Here is a 22,788-nt window from a genome sequence, read left to right on the forward strand (position 1 = left end):
TACAGCTTTGGCACTGTCCATGTGTGTCCGAGCAAGGAGGTCATGAATGTATTTATGTTGAGATAGAAACAACCCCTTAGGAGTGGAAAGAACCTCAACCCCAAGAAAATAGTGAAGGTCTCCCAAGTCCTTAGCAGAAAATCGACGAGAAATGGCACCAATGAACCGCGAGATAAAACTCGAATCACTCCTAGTTATAATAAGATCATCTACATAAACAAGGAAATAGGCTAGAATTCCATCATGTTGATATATAAACAAAGAGGTGTCCGACCTGGAATTGATAAAGTTATATGATAGCAAAAAAGAACGTAGTTCAGTATACCATGCTCGCGGAGCTTGCTTGAGGCCATAAAGAGACTTGCGGAGTTTGCAAACATGAGACGGACAATACGAATCAATAAATCCTGATGGTTGAGACATATAGACTTCTTCAGAGAGAGAGCCATGGAGGAAAGCATTATTAACGTCAAGTTGGCAAAGCGGCCAACCTGGTTCGGGTAGTGTGTTTGGTGGTGGCATGTATTTGTTTGGGTTTGAAGATGTGATTCTGAGATCGGGTGGTCATGGAATAAGCTCGGGTTGGGGTTTTTTTCAGAGTAGGAGATGAATTTAAATCCACAATTAAGTGTAACCCTTGGGTTGGCGGTAATTTGGACTTATTACAGGCTGGACTTTGAAGGTGCCGGGTAGGAGGAGAATGTGGAGAAATGCATTCCAATTGGGTATTTGGCTGGGAGGATAGATCATGTGAAGTTTGGGATAAAGTGGGACTCTTTGTAGTATTATAATTCAAATTTGAAGTAGAGGTGTGGGGATGAGGTTTTGGTGGGGATTTGGTTGGGGAATTTAAATGTGAAGATAACGGTTGGACAATGTTATCCAAATGAGACGTGGAGCTGTGGGAATTTGGGGAGGTAGAATTGGTTTGTGGGCCATGAGGGCAATATTTGATGCAGAAAATATTGGTGTATGGCTAGGAATTATAGTATGGGAAGGGGGACTGTGAGGCACAGACGGTGAGCATGAGGGCAAAGAGGGTGCACTCTCAATGGGCTTAGGCAAATGCGTAGACGAGCCATGCATGACGGGCACATGAAAGGTGGATGGAGCTGATGTAGTAGAACTGGGTGACCATGTTTCTATAGTGCTGGAGATGACTTGGGGTTGATTGGAGTCAAGTGTCGAAAAAGGGAAAATAGACTCATCAAAAATGACATGACGGGAGATAAAAATGCGCTGAGTAGATGGGTCAAAACATTTATATGCACTTTGGGTGAGAGTGCAACCAAGGAAAATGCACGGGCGAGACCGAGGTTCAAGTTTGTTGTGCGTATAAGGTCTTAACCATGGATAGCACAAGCAACCAAAAATACGTAATTTGTTGTAATTTGGAGCTAGAATCACCAAAAGGGCTGCAAATGGTGAAATTGTATTTGGTAAAATTGGTGTGAAAAGCCGATTAATGAGATAAACAGCAGTTTGAAAAGTATAGGACCAAAAATTTAATGGAAGAGATGCTTGATGCAAAAGAGTTAACCCAGTTTCAACAATGTGACGGTGACGTTGTTTAGCCAAACCATTATGTTGTGGAATGTAAGAAGGGGTGGATAAATGAGAAATGCCAAAGGAGGCAAAAAATTTGCGAAGTTTTTGATATTCTCCCCCACCATCAGAATAAGTGGATACAATGGATGTTTTAAAATAATTTTCCACTAGTGCCTTGAATGCGGGAAATAAGGTAAATACTTCAGATTTACACTTAAGGGGATAAAACCAAATATACTTCGTAAAATGATCAACAAAATGACATAGTAGTGATAACAGTCAATAGACGGAACAGGAGCCGGACCCCAAACATCCGTGTAAATAAGATCAAGAGGAACACGACTCTTATGAGAAAAGAAATTAAAAGGGAGCTTGTGGCTCTTATTACACTGACATGAATTACATGAGGTGAAAGGTTTAGAACTAGACGACAACGGCAAGGAAAAATGCTTGATAAGATGGTGAAGAGTACGAGCAAAGGATGACTGAGACGTTGGTGCCAGTCATGCAAGGCAGCCTTAACACCAACCATAGCTAACGGCTTTATTTTGGAGAGATGCAAGGACTTTGGCCACTCATACACATCATCTTTATTCGGGTCTTGAATGAGAGTCTCCCGGGTGCGCAAATCCTTCACAGAAAAATGAGATGGAAAAAATTCAATGGAAGTTTGATTAGTTTTGCAGAATTGAGAAACGGAAATCAAAATTTTTTTCCATGGAAGGAACACACAAAACATTGGATAACGAAAAAGTATGAGAGGGAGTAGGAAGCTTAGTAGAACCCGAGTGACTAATACTCAAACCTGAACCATCACCAATGATAATATTATCAGGGCCGTCATATTCGAAATGCATGGATAAATTGCTGAGATCGGTGGTCACATGGTGGGAGGCGGCAGAGTCAATGAGCCAATTGTGGGGTATGGAACTGGTAGTGACAGTGCAATTCGCTATAGGATCTTGGGTTTGGAGTGGCCGAGCATGTGGACACCGTTTGGCAGTATGACCCTGTTGATCACAAAGTTGGCAGAATCCTATGTAACTACCTTTGTAGCCTTGGCTTGGTGGCTGGTCATGGCGACGATTTTGGCTGGGGTTGGATCCTTGGTTGTTGCGAGGTTTGAAGTTTTGGGACCGATTTTGGGAACTCGGTCGATTGTTTATGAAGCAGCGAGGAGACTGGAAATTGTTGGAGCGATGGGTGGAATTGGCTGTGATCACCTGAGGGGTGGATTGGGCAGTCTGTTTTTGGAGGAAGGCTTCATAATCAACAAGCTTATCATGAAGTTCTTCGAAGGAAATGTCAGATTTGCGAACGCGAAGAGCACCAACAATGTCCTTGAACTCACTACCGATGCCGTTGAGAATGTAGAGGTGGAGGTCATCCTCGCTTACAGGCGCATCAATGAGAGTGAGCTCATCGGAGGTAGTTTTGATAGTCTGCAAATACTCAGCCATAGGCTTGGAGTCACGAGGTTTTGCTAGACGGTCCTTGAGACTCATCATCCGAGAGCGAGAGCGATTGGCATAAAGTTTGGTGAGCTTCGTCCAAGCTTCATGCGAGCTGGTGGCGGAGGCAAGCAAAGGAGTCACTTGTTCTGAAACAGAGGCAAAAATTGCATGCAACAAGAGTTGATCTTGTCGCCGCCACAAAGTGTAGGCCGGGTTTGCAGCTTCTTCTATTGTCTTTGGCGGGCATGGATAAGAGCCATCAACATAGCCTATGAGGTCATACCCAATGAGAACGGCATTGAACTGCGCACGCCACGAGAGATAGTTCAATTATGTGAGTTTGAGAGGGAGTTGGGCAGCAGCGTTTATGGAGACCAAAACTTGGTTGGAAACCACTGATTGAGGTGTTGAACTGACAATGAGTTCTACCAAAGAAGTTGGTTTTTGTTTGTCAGCCATGAAGATAGAGAAAAGCAAGGAGATAGAAAAAGGACAAAAGAAAAAAAAGAAAAAAAAAAAGGATCGGTTTTACTCCTGGAGAGTTTTTGCTCTGATACCATAAAGAGCTTCGATATTTCTTGTATCTCAAAAACTTAACTTTATTAGCCAAGTCCATAGGTATAAATAATTTACAACAATGAGATAATGATTACAATTGAAACCTTCAAAAACTAAATACTATTCTATTCTATCCTAAGCTACAGCTAACAACGTGAAAGAATGATAATTATCCTAAGCAACAACATTGTTATCCTCATCCTTTACATGCAACTACGACCCAAAACTTGAGACAATCACTAAGCAAGCAAAAAAAAAACACTGACCAACACAAAACTGACAAATATTGCTTAATTCAATTGCGCCTTTCAAAGCGTGTATCTAATGGGGTGCACTTTTGCTAGTGAAAAGAAAAAGACTAGAAGTAGGGTAAAACGGTGTGCCATATCATACGCACTAATTAAGAAAGAGTCTAAGGTCGGGTTGGACGACATACATTTTTTTAACTACTCATCTCTAAAAAATTGATGCACTCTTCAATGCAACTAGTATTCCAAAAAGTGGTGATGTTTATGTGTTGCGCCAAAACCAATAGAGAAGAAAAGCAAATTAAGAGAATGAGATCAGTGAGAAGAGTGAGAGGTGCAACCATGCGAGACAACAAGGTGCTCATCCTTCAATCCGTGAAGGAATAAGCTCTCCCCTCGACAATCACACACCACCAAGGACCCGAAGGAACAAATACAAAAGATGATGGTTGGCAACTTGGCATCTATGAAAACCCTCTATCCAAACTACCACATACTACACACAAGCAGGCAAAAAATTCAGAGATTACAACTTCGAGAACATCATGAGTCATTCAAAGCATCGTTATTGCATCCTCAAAATAATAGGCATCATCCACAACATATCTTGCACACAGAAGACCACAATTTTGTTGATTACAATACTCAGCTTCTGGAAAGAAAAAAAAATGCAGTGACAAAAGCTGCAACATGCCTTCAACTCCTCTTAAAAGCTGCACACAAAAAAATCATCAGGAAACAAATAATAAAGTTCTACATAAATTCAACCCCATATAAACTTACCCCATTTTAAAACGAGATTTCAGGATTGCAGTTTCAGCAAAGTTAAACATAACATCAGCAAGCTTAAGGAGGTCTGAGGGCTAAAAACACACACACAAAACATTAAAACATAATCTATCCAAAAATAAAATAAATCAATTAGAGGGTGTTCCGGTTTACCCCCTTAAAAAATAAGTACTTATTTGCAATTTTCAAGCTTAAAAATAATAGGCTTACTGAAATAAAATAAAAATGCAATATGGATCATGTTTGATAAATTTCGATGAGATTTATCAAACCCTGCAAAAAAAATTAAAAAATTATTTTCGTAAACTCATTATTTTTAAGCTTGAAAATAGGTCCTTATTTTTTTAGTATTTTTTTGGAAAAGTGGAACGGGACTTCCAGATTCTCAAATAAGTACTTAAAAATAATAGGCTTACTGAAATCAAAAAAATATGCAATATGGATCTTATTTGATAAATTTCAATGAGATTTATCAAACCCTGCAAAAACAAATTAAAAAATTATTTTCGTAAACTCATTATTTTTAAGCTTGAAAATAGGTCCTTACTTTTTTAGTAATTTTTTGAGAAAGTGGAACAGGACTTCCAGATTCTCAAATAAATACTTAAAAAATAAGGACCTATTTTCAAGTGTTAAACAACTGTATTTTTTTTTTGGGTCTAAAGTGTCATCTTACATGAACTTTTTTCAACATCGATCGGCCCATGTTTTTATAATCTTCCGATTCGTCTTGTCGAGAGTCTCGTCAAGACGAACAATTAACCCCAGAAAGTACAAAAAAAAGCTAAACAAAAAGTTATGAAAAATAAAAAAATACCTAAATAAATTCTGGACAAATAAGTTTACAAGATTGCTGCCTTAGTATCCCATTGGGTGTTAAAGGTGGTTTGGATTAAGTTAGGGCATCTCAACTCCTTACTCAATTTTTTACCCAAAGTTGAGTAAAAATTTGGGTAAAAACTTGATTTGGCATGAAGCAATTTAATGGCCAAATACAAATCTAGGTATTAATTTGAGTAAAAATTTCATTAATAGCATAGTTGTAAATTAGAGGGGGAGAAAATAACTTTCAAAATTTGAGTAAGAATTTGTTTCAAACCAAATTTGGGGAGAAATTTGAGTAAAACTCAAATTTGGTATGAGTTTGAGTAAGGGAAAAAATCCGAAATGGTTCATATAGTTTAGTGTTTGTGTCTACTTGGTCCCTGTAATTTGAATTGGCTCAATTTACACTCAACAGTTTCCATTTTGTTCCAACTTGATCCAATTACTAACTACTGTTAGCCTCCGTTAACCTCAGACACAATTAATGGCTCCATTTTCTAGGGAATTACCAAACTCTTTCTTCTCTGACCTCGCAGACCTAAAGCCTTTTTCCTAAAAAACAAAACAGAGTCAATCTTTTTTAAAAATTGAGTTCTCTGGCCCGTGTTCTTTTTTCTAAAATACTTGAATTATTCTTCTAATATTCAAGAGGTGACCAGACACACCTAAACTCTATACCTTGTGGAGACTCTAAGTTTTTTTCTAAACCCCTTTTGTGGCCTGAACCACCGTCGGACCTGATTCTCCTTTACCTGGAGATATGGAGGCAGCTTGATGAAATCTCGATCCCTTTTTAAAATAAAACCCACTTTATTTTCTAAAATTCAAATATTTTTCAAAAATATCCGAACCCCTTTTATAGAATACAAAACTCCTTATTTTCATTTCTTTTCAAGAACCACGTCGCAATCCATAGGAATCAGACTACTTATCCAGGCCCTAATCCCTCTTGCCCCTTCTCCCCGAAGACGAACGAGATACGTTTCGATCGAAGGTAAAATCCCGGGCGCGACAAATGGAGAATGAAAGTCGTGAAAAAAAAATGAAGAATGGTTGAGAGGTATATTAGGGCAAGAGGAGAATGACAGATTACGGTTTTAACCTAGAAAATGGGCCATTCATGTCTGGGGTTAATGGAGTCTAATGGCAGTTAGTAATTGGGCAAAGTTGGAACAAAATAAAAACTATAGAGTGTAAATCGAGCGAATTCAAACTGCAGGGACCAAGTTGACACAAACACCAAACTACAAAGATCATTTCTGTTTTTTTCCTTTTGAGTAAAAAGTGGAGTGGTGTTTTCGGTGATTTTTACTCAAATTTAAATTTGAGTTCAAGTTTGAGTAGGGAGTGGAGATGCTCTTATACATTATCAAGTGATTTTTAGGCAAAGGGGGACGAGGGTACAAGGGCGGCCGGCCCCTGCACTGCATACCTCTCAATTATCTCACGAACTATATTTTCAGGTTGATTTCGAAAAGTTATATAGAATTGGCCCAACAAGTCAGAATTTTTTTTGATAAAGTTTTTATGTATGTGTGAAAAAAAAATCACCTAATTTTAAGAAGTTGACCATTTTCAGACGTGGTTGTAACATTAAATGCTAGTATTATGTACTCCTATATGTTCACAATTTTGCCTTTTTCTCAGAACTAGTAAGTTATATTATAGACTATCTTTTTTGTTATTATCGTAAAAATACATGTGATTCAGGCCCCCATTGAGGACAGATTCTGCGTCCGCCACTATTTTTAGGAATCTTTTATTAAGTGTTAAGTGTTAACTATGGTTAAAGTAAGAGTGGGTTAGTGCAAGGCTCATAAGATGCTACCAATAGAGTGGGATTGTTCACCCTCCTTTGTAGGGGTGAAAAAATTAGGACTTGTTAGAGCATTCACAGTGGTATAATCAAAACTAAAATGTTGCTAATGTTAGCAATATTTGTTCAAAAAAGAGCTCACATTAGAATAACCAAACTTAGCAATCTCTTAACAACTAATCAAATTTTGGTTATTGGATAATCAAAATTAGCATCTTTTTGCTGATAATCAAATTTAGTTGTCCCCACATTTCCATTTTCAACATATTTCTAAAAAAATACTTTTAAAAACAGTTTTTATTTTTTTTATTAAAAACAGTTTGTTTCAAAAAAAATTATTAAAACTTTTTTTTTTTCAAAAACTACTCCCAAAAACTTTTCCCAAGAATTGTTTTTTTTAATCAAAGTTTTCAAAAAATACTGTTTTCTTTTTTTTTAATAATCTATTTTTATTAGTTTGAAAATTATTTTAAAAAATTGCTTTCTATGTCACAGTTTTTAGATTTTTATAAGTTGAAAAAGTAATGTGGCAAGTTTTGATTATTCAATTTTGATTGTACCATTATGGACCTCTATATTGTTAACCTTAGCCACTCCTTAAATGGAAAATCAAAAGATGATGTGACAACTTTTGATTATCCATTTTGTATTATTCCACTATGGATTCTCTTAATGAGAAAATCTTATTTACGGAGTGCTATAAACAAGTGTTTACAGTACTCAATCGTGACTGTCCAAAACACTTTTGAATGGTCGGAATGTTAATGAAACTTTTTAAGGGAAGAGTTTCGTTAAAATTCAGACCATACAAAATACTTTTAGATGCTGTGATTGGCTGGTGCTGCAAACATGCTGTTTACCGCACCTCCATAAATAAGTATTTTTCCTTCTTCTTCTTTTTTGAACGGAGTATTTTCCCTTGTTAATAGTACTATATGTTGTTTGAAGTCATTTTTTGTTTTTTTTTTCCCAAATCAGAATAAATCTGTCAAATCGAACTAAGTCGTACCATACCCAAACACTATTAAACTACTTGGTTTTATTCTGTTCGCGAGATGTTCAAATTGAAATGTTCGATTTACTAGTTAATACGAGAGGTATGATTTTTGCACTCTAAAAAAAACCGAAGGTGCTTTATTTTTTATTTTTATTAGTGAAACTTTTTGAGTTACACTCTCAATCTAAAAAAATTTTCCGGAAAAGTTCCTTAAAGTACGTAAAAATGTGGAGCGCCTGAGATGTTTTGTGGATTGCAGAAACTTGTAAAAAACTCTTCTAGAGAAAATAAAGAACTTTTCCACGAAAAAGTTTTAAATTGAGAGAATAATTTAAAAAATTTGCCAAATAAATAACAAAAGGGGGAGCGTTCGAGACTTTTTTTGAAATTCAAAAATCAACTACCTTACTATTTATAATTTAAAAAATAGTATCTAAATCGAACCAAATTGAACCGTTTACGCCCGTAAGCGAGAGTCACCAGCTTGACGGTTTTGATGAGCAGTCCCTCTGCGTCAACTGTACTCGGAAGACTTCCGATCAAAGATAGCCCCAAAGAGTTTATTTCCTGTGTTCCGAAACCATCATAATCCACCTCCCTCCCTCATATAACTCTCATCCAACCGTCCAACAGATTTACCAAAAGGTCAATCCCTTCCGTGGCACTCTCCTACCACGATCGTACGTACACCCCAACCGCGCCAAATTGCTATCCTTTTCCACCTTCATTTCCTCTTTGCTTTTCTTTTTAGTCGTAATTTCTTTTCCTTGTAGAAAAGGAAATACGGTTATTTCCGACGTTAGTACCCCCCCCCCCCCCACCACCCCCAAAAAAAAAAAAAAATTGGAAATACAGAGGTAGACTGGTTGGTAGCTAATCTCTCTCTCTCTCTCTCTCTCTCTAAATTTTCTTCGCGCTAGGACTGCTCAAAGGTACGACGATCTCAAGCTCAACTTCCATTTATTTCATTTACCAATCTAGTGCTTCAATCCAATCTCAATTTCGATCTACCGTCATATTTTGAGGTACTTTGTTCATTGCATCTGCTGATCAATGATCGTAACTTAACCGCCCCTTCTCCTATCCCCATTCTAGGGTTTGCAATTTTCAATTCCTCAATTCCACCTCGTTTGATATCAACTTTAACTCTCGCATCGCACACCATCAATGAACGCGTGCTCGATCGATCCTTTATTGCGTCATAGCGACGTCTACTTATGTGAACCTAGGATTTAGGCAAACCTGGGATTTAGAGATTTCAATTCCTTAATTCCACGTCGTTTGGTATCAACTTTTACATCGCACACGGTCGATGAACGCGTGTTTGATCGATCCCTTATAGCGTCATAGCGACTTGTTCATATATAAACCTGGAATTTAACCAACCTGTAATAAGTAATAATGGCCAGCGCGGGTGAGGAGGAAAACGACGCCGTTCTGAGCGACGTCGAGGCCGACGATCCTGTACCGATTTCAATACAGAGTCCCTCGGCGGATGACGTGTCCGTCGAGAGGTTTAGGGAGGTTCTCGCCGAGCTTGATCGCGAGCGGCAGCTGCGCGAGGCGGCGGAGAGCGCCAGGTCCGAGCTACTGGTGTCGTTCAACCGGCTCAAGGCGCTCGCTCACGAGGCGATCAAGAAGCGCGACGAGTTTGGGAGGCAGCGCGATGAGGCGCAGCGCGACAAGGAGGAGGCCGTGAGAGCGAACGAGAAGTTATCAAGTGAATTAGCCGAGGCCTGTAGGTTAAGAGAGGAGAATTCGAAGCAGTTAGATGAGTTAGTTAAGGTGAAGGAGTCATTTAGGTCGGAGATGGATACTGCATCTCAGATGTTGGTTACTGGTATTGAGAAGATATCAGGGAAAGTTAGTAATTACAAGAATTTTGCACAAGGTGGATTGCCTAGGTCTCAGAAGTACAATGGGTTGCCTGCAGTTGCTTATGGAGTTATTAAGAGGACGAACGAGATTGTTGAAGAGCTTTTGAAACAGATTGACTTGGCAACTAAGTCTAGGAATGAAGCTAGGTTACAGATGGAGCAGAGGAGTTACGAGATTGCTATCGAGGTTTCGCAGCTTGAGGCGACGATTAGTGGGTTGAGAGAGGAGGTTTCCAAGAAAACTTCTGTCGTGGAGGATTTGGAGAAATCTGTGGCGGAAAAAGATGGGAAGATGATTGAGATTGAAAAGGAGATGTCGGAGAAGCTGAATTCGGCGGAGAATGATGTGGCAGGGTTGAAGCAGTTAGTTGGTGAGTATGACGACAAGTTGAGGAACTTGGAGTCGAAGATGGACTTGCATAGGCCGCTATTGGTTGAGCAGTTGAATCTAGTATCGAAAATTCATGACAGGCTTTATGGGGTTATTAAGATAGTTGATACCGGTAAAATGGACCAGTCGGAAGTGTCTGAGTCCATGTTTGTTCCACAAGAAACAGATGTTGAGGAGAATATTCGTGCTTCCTTAGCAGGGATGGAATCAATATGTGAATTGACTAGAATTGTGGTTGACAGAACGAAGGATTTGGTAGAGGAGAGGAGTCGCGAAGTGAAAAGTTTAAGTGAAACTGCTTCTCGGTTAGCCAAGGAGAAAGAACATATTGGGTCCCTGTTGAGAAGTGCTTTGTCACGAAGGACTTCAATGGATTTGTCATCGAAGACGAATGAATTGTTTAAAGTTGCAGAAAATGGATTAAGAGAGGCCGGAATAGATTATAGATTTAGTAATCATCGAGGGAGTGGAAAGGATGCTGCTTCTTATGATAAAGCTGAGGGTCCAGAGACGGAGAAAGATGAAATATACGCTTTGGTATGTGTTTGGCTGGCTTAACTCATGTTTTGAAGCTCTTATTTATAGTCCTTTGTTGGGATATTGATTTAAGATATGCAGGCAGGAGCTTTGGAGGATATTATTAAGCAATCTCAGCTTGAAATCATTGAGCTGCAGCATTCAGTGGAGGAGCTAAGGTACTCCCTTTTCAATTTCGGCTGTATTTGAAGCTGTTGTTTTGTCAAATTTGTGATCCGTACTGGTTCCATCGTACTACTATATATGTGCCATACATGAAAAGGTAAGGAAACTAGATAAAGAAAATTTTGCATCTGTAATGCCTAGAAAATTTTTACTAGTCTGAGTAATAATTACTGCAGGAATTACTGTTTTATTTTTTAGCATCTAAAGACAGTTTTTACCCAAATGCTTTGAAAAATCATATGGATTAATAACCTTTGGCTTGTAAATTTCACTAGGAGGTCATTGATATTAGTCTCGGTGTACAATGGATGAATGTGTTTGCCAGTTGTTAGTTGGTCTACTTCCATATTTGTAGTTGCTTTGGGAATGTCCTTTCGTATAGCCTATTCGAGCATCAGATCTGTACTTACAGTGGACTGTTTTAAACTTTGTTACTGGATTAAGGGCAGAGACAAGTTTACTTAAAGAGCATGTGGAGGCTCAAGCCAAGGAGCTTAACCATAGGAAGCAACGTCTGGAAGAACTTGAAGAGAAGGAGAGAGTGGCAAATGAAAATGTAAGTTACTCTTTTCCAGGGATTTTTCTTAGGTCAGAACTTGGAAACATTTTGATTTCTCTTCTTTCACTTAGCGGCATTTTAAGCGAGTACTATATAAGAAAGTGATTGGTAGAACTTGGTAGTTTTGAATTAATCCAGCAAGTTTAAGAGAGAATGCATAAATTATGTGCATCAAGTAATCCTTTGTACTTGTATATCTTCAGATTGAAGGACTTATGATGGACATTGCTGGTGCTGAAGAAGAAATTACGAGGTGGAAAGTGGTAGCGCAGCAGGAAGCTGCTGCAGGCAAAGCTGTTGAGCAAGAGTTCATGGTGCAGGTATGCTGAATAGTCTGCACTGAACCTTTTTACTTGGATATTCAAGTAATACTCTTTTGATATGTAAACTGAATTTGTCACATTAACATGCACTCACCTATGAAAGAGTGTTTGGGAGCTAACTCAAGGAATGATTACTTGTAGTGGCTGGGGGAATAGTTTTTCATTGTTTTGAAGGCACATATCCTCCTGCAATAGTGATTCCTATAAACACGTACACACTGAACCATACAAAATGTTGTTTAAACCTGGTAAATGCTAGGTGAGTAGGAGACACGGGCACTGTTTTAGGTCCTTAATTAGGTTTGGCTTGTCAAAGTTGTTGCAGCACCTGGTTTAAATGTGATTGCACTGCATCCAGGGGTGGTTGCAGTGTAAAGTGTTGTATTTACACATGCGTGGATATAATAACAGTTATTTTGGCCAGAGGTTCTCTCTCACTTATCATTTTACCTTTGCACAACTTGGATAAATTACGGGCCAGTTCAGGTAATTGGCCCATATTCCCAAGAACTCCAGCCCAATCTGAAAATGCTCCATCAAGGAGAGGCCCACATTTTCCTACCTAGACTTGCAACTAAATAAAAATGCGCCATTCTCCTTAATGGGAATAAAGGGGCAATTTTTGGACTGGCCTGTAATTTATCCTTGCAACTTTGTTCCGTTGGTTTTGTAAGCTATGTGTGGATTTTGAACTCTAGAATTACGAGAGGTTTTTTGGGAAGAAAAAATGGTAAAAGAAGAAGTATAGATGATTTATATACACCATTCAGGAGAGGTAAGTTGCTTACTTTATGATTCTAGAATCGTGCAAGGGATTCTTTTTCATGAGGTTGTTTTTTGGCTTATTGATGAAACCTTTTTGTCCTTGGCCTTCCTTTGTACATTGGTGGCATCCCCTTGATGCCTTGTCGATAAATTTAATAAATTTATTGATCATAAAAAGGAAACAAATAAAAAAAAGAGCTTCCGGAATAACCAGAGGTCTTTCTGGAAGACTTTATGGTACAAGAATCAATTTAGGTGGTTTATTTTGTCATTGAGGAGAGCTAAATTGCTTATTTATGATTGTAATATTGTTTTAGGGATTCGGATATATGAGTGTACAAGCACTTTTTAATGTTTATGCTTCTTTTTAGGTTTCAACGTTTGTGATAATAGGCTCATTGTTTGCCTCTTTTCACGTTCAGATTCACATTAGAGCTAGAGATAGTGTTTCCACAAGTGAAGTTCGCCCTTCTCAAAATATCTCTTGGTGTTACCTACCACAAATAAGATTTAAGCTTTAGACTTGCAAGTTGCAAGTATATGCAAGTTACCAAAACTTCAATCCACCGTATAGAAATTCAGACGATCATAGTTTTATCTAAAGAAAGAGTTTGGCAAATTTTATATATCAGCTTGCTGTGCAGAGCTTCTCTCTATTGCTTGATAACTGTTCTCTATTTGGCTTGATGACTGTTAGTTACGAATATTGTGCAGAGCTTTCTGTATGAGCTCGATAAAAGTACATTTCAGTCACATTTGCTGATTCAAGTACTTGATATGTCATGTACACAAATATGAAACCATCTTTTGATTCCAACTTCGTGAATTCTGTTGTAGACTTGTGTTACTATTTTACGGCGGCACCCATTGCCACACACACGCACTATTTTTTCCCCACAACTTTGGTTTCTGTTTCAGTTTATTGGAACATCTTTTGTTACTTGAATTTGCAGTTGTCAGCTGTACGCGATGAGCTTGAAGAGGCGAAGCAAGCTGTGCTTGAGTCAGAGAAGAAGCTAAAATTCAAGGAAGAAACAGCAGCTGCTGCCATGGCAGCAAGAGATGCCGCTGAGAAATCGTTGAGATTGGCAGACTCGAGGGCAACTAGGCTGAGGGATAGGGTTGAGGAGCTGACCAATCAGCTCGAACAGCTCGATACCCGGCAAAATTCGAGGGGCCTAAACAGCAACAGATACGTATGTTGGCCGTGGGAATGGCTTGGGTTGAACTTCGTTGGCTCCCGACTGTCAGACGCACAACAACAGAGTTCGAATGAAATGGAGCTCTCTGAACCCCTTATCTGAGTATACTTTTCCCTTCTCCTTTGTGTATTTGTTGTGATCTTTAGAAATTTAATGATCATGAAATGGTAGTCTGTAGAAATTTGTTTTTCCAAGGCTTCATTATTAATTAAGCTAAGTTAACTACAAAGTCTATTGTACACAAGTGGCAACCTCACTGAGGCAAAGTTATACTTGTCTTTTGGGGGACTGACTGTTCTGTTTAGTCAATCAAATGTGCTCAAAATTCATATCAATATACCATCGATTGTTCCTTCCTCTTGTGATTTATTTTGGTGGAGATATTCTTTTGAGGGTTTTATCAGGGCTCAATTTCTGTTGTCAAAAAATTTTATTTTTATTTTTTTGAAAAGCAAAGAAAGTAATATTTCATTGATATAACTAAATATTACAAGAAGAAGGAAATAGATAAAGACAACTCTAAGAAATCACAAACCGTAGTTGGCAAGGTACATGCTGGTAGCATGGCCGTTCTTAGTTGGTGGAGCGATTTGTCTGTTGTCAAGTTTATAGTTCAAAGCAACGAAGAGAAGAAAAAAAAAGATTCATAACATAAATACAAATTACCAGGTTTATAGCCATAGAATATAAATTAAACCTGTTCCAAAAATGGAAAAACAAAAACCAAACAGAGGAAAAACTCCACCACATTGCAGTCTCCATGTCTCAGCGTTTTGTTGTGCATTTCTTCCCTACCAAGACACCACTAGGAGGGCCAGTCACCTCAATGAGACAATGCCCAAACAACCAGTACGAGTACCGAAACAAACTACCCAGATTTGACCTTGTTCTCAACGAAGCCTTCACCTCAAACCTGATTCTGTTCCCCTCAATCTGCTGCATCATCTTCTGTCTCTCTCTCAGAGGCAGCCCCACCTGGCTACTGACCAGATGAACATTCCGAAACGCGGACTCCGTCTTCATAGCCTTGAACGGTTCCACGTAAGTCGTCGAGATGAGCGTGTTTCCAAAGTAGAGATTCACGTAGATGTAGTGGAAATCCACGGTCGCCTTTTTGCTCGGGTTGGTGAAGTTTGCGAGGATGGTCATGTCGGCATTCAGGAGGTAACCCATGTCGAGATAGGCCGCGTTGAGGGAGGTGGCAGCAATGTCGAACTTCGGTCCACGGGGACGGAAGAGGACGTAGACTACGAGGACCACTAGGCCTCCGAGGACGACGGCGATCCAGAAGAGCGCGCAGAAGGCTCCAAGTAGCCACGTGTAGAACCTCGTTTTGCGCCCGTAGGGCATTCTTATTTTCGGGGAGGGGTGGGTTGGTTCGTCCGGTGACGGCTGAGAGTGGTGGGGCGGGGAAGTTTGAGTTTGGTGCGGAGGTTGGTGGACTGGGAAATGATCAGTTTTGGGTCCGTGGCGGGGCGGGGGAGTTTGAGTTTGGTGCTGAGGTTGGTGGACTGGGAAATGATCAGTTTCGGGTCCGGGGTGGGGCGGGGGAGTTCGAGTTCGAGTTCGGTGTTGAGGTGGAGGGACATGAGGAGTGGGGGTGCGGTGTGGAGTTTGATGAGGTGGTGATGATGGCTGTGGTGGTGGAGGAGAATGGGGAGTGGGAGTAGGTAGTCGTTGTGGATACTCGTATTGCGGGTGCAGGCGAGGGTGACGGCGGTTGGGGTCAGGTTCTGGCTGGTTAGAAAAAGGGAGGAAATAAGGATTGGTTTCGCGGTGGCCGGACATCGGAGTGTTTGGAGATGATGAATGAGAGAAGAAGAAGAAAAAAATGGTGGATTAGGGTAGCAGGTACTAGGTAGGGGGATGGCTTGATGGGAAGTTCTTCAAGTAGGGAGGAGGATTCAGGAAAAGGCAAAGAATCAGACATTTGATAAGCAACGGAGGCAAGTAATCTCAGTGGCACTTTTTGATTAAATTTTTTTGCGCCTAAGAGGGTAGGTGAACCAGAAGCTTTTTTGGGGGTTAAAATTAAAGCCTGTATCTATTTATTTAGTATAAATTTGAGATGTTGCAATTAAAAAGGTCCGAAATTGGATTACACTTCCACATATCTATAGCCATACTAAACAACAGTACTTGTTTGAGAGCTGCTGCTACTGCTACAGCGGTACGCGAACAGACAGCGCGTACAGCACTTTTTGGCCCGTCTCGGGTCCAACAAAGATAATCGAAATCGCTCATTTTGTTCAATACATTTTGTTTAAGGTCTTCTGTAAAAACTCAGCTCTATCCGACATCGATAAAAGTGATTACGATACGTCCAAAATTACTTCAGAATTTAGCCTAACTTCTGAAGGGATTTTGAATGTTTTGTAAACGCCTATATCGATGTAGGATGGAGCTGATTTTTTTACGGAAACCTTAAACAAAATATATTAAACAAAATGAGCGGCTTCGATTATCTTGTTGGACCCGAGACAGACCAAAAAGCGCGTTGTACGCGCTATCTGTGCACATACTGCATGCTGTACCTATAGTCTTTCTGTGCTTGTTAGTTCGGGTGGATTTTATAATTAGGAGATCATCGCTCGTAGGGTTGATGTCCAGGTTTGTGGGTGTTACCGGGCATTTTGGGTCTCACTTCGATAATCTGTCATTCGTTAATAAGTAAAAAAACACACTTGGTGTCAGAATCAAAATATGGATGACAACTACAGATAAGATAAGACTTGATTAAAAGAAAAACACAAATTTTGATACCAACTTTCCCAAAAAAAAAAACAAAAATTACTGTAACAATTTAGAATAGAGGAAGTATATAACTCCTCAAAAAAATATTTGAACCAAACCTATTGTTAATTTTCTATGTGCAAAATAATTAAGTTTACACTTTACATCGTTTATAAAGAGAATATCCACTTATATTGACTCTCTTGAGTCTGAAAAGAACTCATAAACATTTCAAATGGATATCTTCGATGTTCTTTGTCAAAAGATCACTAATTTCTTATCTGTGCATCGGATTAGTGGTACGCCACATGTATTGTGATTGTTAAATAGGACACGATTCGTGACTTTTGTGTTCGTAAATTAAGAGACAAAATGACCACAAAAAAAAAATGAATTAACAAGTTAACTAGTTGCCATGGAGAGAGTCTTGACCCAGCCACTACACAAACAAATCAAAGGCATATCTCTATCTCTATATAATACAAATGATGGGTTTTGAAGATATATTTAAAATAAGAAAGGACGGTTTTTGAAAATATATCTTTAATTAAGGGTGTATATATATATATATATATATATATATATATATATATATATATATATATATTGGATAAGGGTCTATATTTACTTTGCGTTTAATGAATGGTTAGGATTAATTTTTGCTCAACGGCTCACATTGATATCGAATCTCTATTCTATTAAGAAATTTATAACCTGAGTTTCGACCGCAGAATCTTGTGTACGTTCTTTGGCCACCAATGACATCTTGAACCTCTCAATGGCTCTATCCGTTTTTTGCTAAATTGCCATCGGAGCGGTCTACGGTATTCGATCAATTTAATTTTTGGCTTAGTATATGTTCTCGACAATACGTGTTTCAAAAGGTAAACGATTCTGGTCATTAACGCGAGCCCATAAATAGTCCAAAATAGGCCGAAATTAGATCGTCTAATCCGTTTATAGGACCCGAGAGGATCCAGTTCCGTAAACAAACGTTACAAACTAGATAGGGCTTCTAAGATTAGACTTGACCCCACAACTATGTTTCTAACATCGGCATTCCCCGAGGGGTTGGACTTCGTAGTGTACTAGGTACTATTATCTCCGTCAAAAAATGTTTATCCGGTTCACAAAACGAGAAATCAATATTAATGCATTTCTTTTAATAAAAAAATTTAATTTTTTTTCATAAATTACAAATTACTCATCAATAACTAATAAATTGTTGAAAAAAAATTAAATTTTTCTTTCAAAAATTATATTATTTTTATGTCATCTTTTGCGAACCGGACAACCATTACAGGTGGCGCGGGGACTAGTAACGAACCCTACTTTTGTCCTTCTCCTGCCATCTTTTTATACTGCTAATTCCTTTCACACTGTCCACAGAATCCATGGCGCCATACTGCGCGTACGATCCTCTCCATCTCGTCCCCCAAATATCCGTCCCGTTACAACCGAACCAGCCCCTCGACTCTCGCGGAGCGTTCGTCGTTCACGCTCGCTCGGCCGTCTACATATGGATCGGAGAAAACTGCGCCTCAGACATGACCGATTGCGCCAGGACCGCGGCTTCTCACGTGATCGCGTACCGTGTTGCCGAGGGACCCGTTGTGTTCGTCAAGCAGGGCGAAGAAACGCCTCAGTTCTGGCTTGTTTTCGAAACCGAACAAGATCGTTTGCGAACCCCAGAGATCGCAAACGAGGGCGGATCGGTTGAAGGACGTCCAGTGGTTTCACTTCCAAAGGTTCCGAATGATATCATCTTCAGAGGTATACTATCGAGACTCCCTGTCAGAAGCCTTTTACGTCTCATGTCAGTTTCCAAGTATTGGAAATCGATGATTGCTTCGGATCCTCACTTGGCTTTAGACCAGATGAATAGGTCTGTGAAGAGTACGTGTAGTTTCGATCGCCGAAGGATTCTTATTTGGGATTTGGATTCAGTTTTCTTGCAAGACAAGAAATGGGTTGGGAACAGTTTCTTCACCATACGAAAGATCACTTGTCCAGTTGAGGATTTCTCGTGTTATCTGATTGTGGCTGCGTGCGACGGCTTGGTTTGTTTGCGTAAACGAAAGATGGACAATGTGATCTTGTTCTGGAACCCGTTAACGGGAGTGACCAAGAGAGTGTCAGAACCGCCCGTGCCGACAACGCCTCCGAATTTCAGTTATGGCCTTGGTTATGATTCGTCCAGTGATGATTACAAGTTGGTTAGGATTTGTGCAGAGTTAAGTGATGCCGTGAATAAGGTGTTCCGGACGAAGGTTAGAGTGTACTCATTGAGACACAATTCTTGGAAGCAGGTTGAGGACTTCCCCGGTCAATTGCTTCGTCCAGGCGTACTTGGGGTGTTCTTTAATGGAGCTCTCTATTGGACCACATATGATACGCAGAGTGAAGATGAACCTTGGAAGGTCACCGCGTTTGATTTGGCGAAGGAGGAATTCAGTACCCTAGAAGTACATAGTGACTTCAAGCCGAAATCCTCTTACATCGAAATACGGTTACTAGATGAAAAGCTCTGTTTGTATTATCCTCCTCCACATAGGGAGAGATGGGAGCGCGACAGGGGTGATAGAAGTAGTATTAACTTTTGGTTGATCAGTGAACATGACAATAGTGAGACATGGAGTGGATATGCAATCGACATACCATCTTGTAAGACGTTCACTCCGTTGTGTATGCTGAAGAATGATGAAGAAGTCTCGTTGGCATATGGTGAAGGGAAAATAGGCGTTTACAATTTGGAGGATCATACATTAGTTAGGGATTTACATATCCCTGGCATTCCTAAAGATTTCGAAGGAGTAACCTTTACGGAGAACCTCATTTCACCGGATACATATAATGGTCTGGTTCGTTGATACAAACTATTGGTGGAGTAGAAGGAAGAATCAGGGTAAAAATGGACTCACTTTGATTGATTCGGTTGTGTAGTTTGTTTTTTTGGTTTCCGTTTTGACGTCGTTTTATTTGGTGGTATATCGAGTTTTTTTGTTCTTGTTTCCTAGTATGCAGTTGTTGAGATCTAGAATCTCTATATAATGCTAATTAGAGCATTAACTTTGGTTGGTTATGGGATGAATTGGTTTTCTAAATTCTGTTTCCGTACCCTTACATGGCGAAGCTTGATTGAAACTATTCAAGACATTACGGTTGGTTGGAGAGGAAATGATCAATGCAAATATTTCTTGGGCAAATCGACAATTCCAATAGTCATGAGCAATCCTACGGATACAGACAAAAGGGTATAGATCCAAACACAAAAGTGTGTGAAATCGTCTGAATTTGGGACTTTGAAACATTAGACGGTTTCAGATATATTGGAGTTTGAATATGTGCATATTGGTATGTGTATGTAGTGTTTTTTGGTGAATCATTAGTTCTTTGGATTTTGAACACATATCACTCAGAAAAACTCCTTTGAGGGCAGTCATATCCTTGAGGGCGAGATGACACTGGTATCATATTCATATCATACCTATGAATTTGTTTACAAGTAATTCCCTTTTATGCATGCTTTGGATTAGGACGATTCGGTTTCAACCATTTCTTCTGTTTCAGATTCTGAGATGACTAAAAATCTGTATTTTTTTTTTTATTGGAACTAAATTTGTAATTATTCACCAAATCAAAAATGATTCACAGATTTATTCTGGTTTTCCGATTTGTTACTCGTGCCTAATGACTTATACTTCAAAAAATCTCGTAGATAATCTCTTTTTGATCCAAAACAAACCACTTGAACCACTGATAGTGATAATTTCCGCCAAGCTTCATTTCTGTACAAAAGCAACTATAATTTCTGTAATCAACTACTAGTATATTTCTTGTTTCCTAGCACGCAGTTGATGATCTAGAATCTCTAATGCTATTTAGAGCATTGACTTCTGCTGGTTACGGGATGAATTGGTTTTTGTAAATTCTGTTTTCCGTACCCTTACTTCGTGAATTTTTTTTTTTTTTTTGAAAATGTCAAATTCATTTCAGAGCCTGAAGGCAATACAGATTTCATCAAAAGGTACAAGAAAGAACTAAAACTACCAAGACTTCGACACAGGCACCCCCTGCAAGCAGGACCGGCAAAAAAATGTCTAGAGTAGGAACCAATCTAGGTCCAGGTAGTAGAGAATCCTAACGGACCCCCAGCTCAAACCCGCAGAAAACAAAGCACAACTGAAATCTGAAAAAGCAACAACAACTAAGAAACAACAAAAGAGAAAACAACTCTCTTGCCGGAGCGAACCAACAGTTGATTCACCCTTGGCGCCTTCGTGAAATTTGAATGCACCGATACAAGACATCACGGTTGGTTAGGGAGGAAATGAATGCAAATGGTTTTTGGGCAAATCGACAGTTGCAATAGTCATGAGCAATCCTATGGACACAGACAAAAGGGTACAGATTCTGACACAAATGTATCCGAAATAGTCTGATGCATCTGAGCCTCACACGGCAAATATAGGACTTATACACATCAGACGGTTCTAGACACATTTGTGTCGGAATCTGTGCATTTTGGTACGTGTCCGTGGCATTTTTTTGGTGAATCATTAGCTGTTTGGACTTTGAACACATATTGCTGAACAAAAAAACTCCTTTGGGGCGATTATATGCTTGAGGGCGTGGAGGGTATGAGAAGCATATAGATGCAAATTAATTTGCTTACAAGAACATCCATTTTGTGCGTGCTTTGGATTAGGACGATTCTCTTTCAGCCATTTCTTCTGTTTCAGATCCTGAGTTGACTAAATCTGTTAATGATGCGAGTAGTAGCTAGGTTTAAATCATTTGATAGTAATGCTAGAGGTTCTGAACTTGAACGAACTTACTTTGTTCACTGTAGCGCATGTTTCACCCATCCTTGTACACACACAAACAGAAACTAAAACCCTAACAAATGGGGGGTTGCTGCTAACCATGTATTGCTGAGACTTGGTTTCATCTGTAAACCGAACGAACACAATAATTTTCTTCCGTGCAAAAATATTCTAGAGACAGGCCGGACTTGTATTCCTAATACTAGAAGAAAAAGGATACTGGGATAGGGAAGTTTGCAAGTGGATTTCTGAATAGTTTCTCCTTTTCGTTGTAATCTAAATCAAGCTGTGAAAAATTACTCAATCAGGTTATCGAGAAGTCGGCTACCCTGTTTGTTCACCGGATTGCTAATTCGGTCCTCCAACAAGCAGCAGCCCAAATGAATGGGAGGCACTTGTGTAGAGGTGGAACACTTCTAGTGATTCCTTTTCATTCTTTCTCGTTGTTAGCTAGCCCAAAGTTGAGTTTCCCCAAACTTGAGTTTCGAATCTCCTTAACTCTCACCTTTTACACTTCTGATAAGAGCTGACTAGAATCGACAGTAGTCAATGCGATCTGATAGTATTGGTAGAAAGAAAACACCGGCTCAGTACTCGTCGTCTAACTGGCCTGCCTTGTCGTACTTATCTTATCATACTTCAACACTTCTGGATTGGAATCCCCAAATCCGTATCCTGCTGACACTGCTTGCTTGGTGGAAAATGCTTCTTGAAATTGTTAACTTGTGCCAAAAGAAACTTTCCCTTTGACGAGCATTTCCTGACAACCGTGCTGTTAAATGTGTCAATCACTTGATGGAAATGCAAGAAGGGTAGTTCAAAGGAAAAAAACTTACATGGGCGTGCGCAAGATATAGGTGAAAATTTATTTGGACATTTGTATTCAGAGGAATAATTAGATAGGGATGACAATTTACCCTGCTCCATCCACGTCCAATCCCCGCCCCAATTGCAGATAGTGTTTTTTTCATTGAAAAGCCCAAAAATAAGTTGCAGAAAAAATATTTGAAAACCGGAAACGGAGTTCAGATATGGGGCAGAGAAATCCATTCCCCATTTTGTACGGGGACGAGGGAGTGAGGAATGATAGCTAATACTGGATGAACAAGATATGGGGCAGAGAAATCCATTCCCCATTTTGTACGGGGACGAGGGAGTGAGGAACGATAGCTAAT

At 39.5% G+C, this 22,788-nt stretch overlaps 3 protein-coding genes across 3 annotated transcripts; 2 read left to right on the forward strand and 1 right to left on the reverse strand.

The window, feature by feature from the left end:
• The first annotated feature begins 9,084 nt into the window (after positions 1-9,084).
• On the forward strand, positions 9,085-14,410 carry LOC131310647 (uncharacterized). The gene is made up of 5 exons (XM_058337793.1): positions 9,085-11,040; positions 11,122-11,198; positions 11,650-11,761; positions 11,968-12,084; positions 13,806-14,410. The coding sequence occupies exons 1-5, from the start codon at positions 9,637-9,639 to the stop codon at positions 14,154-14,156; spliced, it is 2,061 nt and encodes a 686-aa protein (XP_058193776.1). The 5' UTR covers positions 9,085-9,636; the 3' UTR covers positions 14,157-14,410.
• A 296-nt stretch (positions 14,411-14,706) lies between these two features.
• On the reverse strand, positions 14,707-16,056 carry LOC131310648 (uncharacterized). The gene has a single exon (XM_058337794.1). The coding sequence runs from the start codon at positions 15,840-15,842 to the stop codon at positions 14,820-14,822; it is 1,023 nt and encodes a 340-aa protein (XP_058193777.1). The 5' UTR covers positions 15,843-16,056; the 3' UTR covers positions 14,707-14,819.
• A 2,125-nt stretch (positions 16,057-18,181) lies between these two features.
• LOC131309547 (F-box/kelch-repeat protein At3g06240-like) lies at positions 18,182-19,657 on the forward strand. The gene has a single exon (XM_058336163.1). It carries the CDS (start codon positions 18,182-18,184, stop codon positions 19,655-19,657), a length of 1,476 nt encoding a protein of 491 aa, XP_058192146.1.
• The last annotated feature ends 3,131 nt before the right edge of the window (positions 19,658-22,788 follow it).

This window comes from Rhododendron vialii, chromosome 12a (genome assembly GCF_030253575.1).
Source record: "Rhododendron vialii isolate Sample 1 chromosome 12a, ASM3025357v1".
Lineage (NCBI taxonomy): Eukaryota > Viridiplantae > Streptophyta > Magnoliopsida > Ericales > Ericaceae > Rhododendron > Rhododendron vialii.

Bases quoted from the DNA above. Each gene is read 5' to 3' on its own strand.
- LOC131310647 (XM_058337793.1), top strand. From the start codon at position 9,637: ATGGCCAGCGCGGGTGAGGAGGAAAACGACGCCGTTCTGAGCGACGTC. The intron at 11,762-11,967 runs GTAAGTTACTCT...GTATATCTTCAG, and splicing joins AGAGAGTGGCAAATGAAAAT to ATTGAAGGACTTATGATGGA. The intron at 12,085-13,805 runs GTATGCTGAATA...TTGAATTTGCAG, and splicing joins AGCAAGAGTTCATGGTGCAG to TTGTCAGCTGTACGCGATGA.
- LOC131310648 (XM_058337794.1), bottom strand. From the start codon at position 15,842: ATGTCCGGCCACCGCGAAACCAATCCTTATTTCCTCCCTTTTTCTAAC.
- LOC131309547 (XM_058336163.1), top strand. From the start codon at position 18,182: ATGGCGCCATACTGCGCGTACGATCCTCTCCATCTCGTCCCCCAAATA.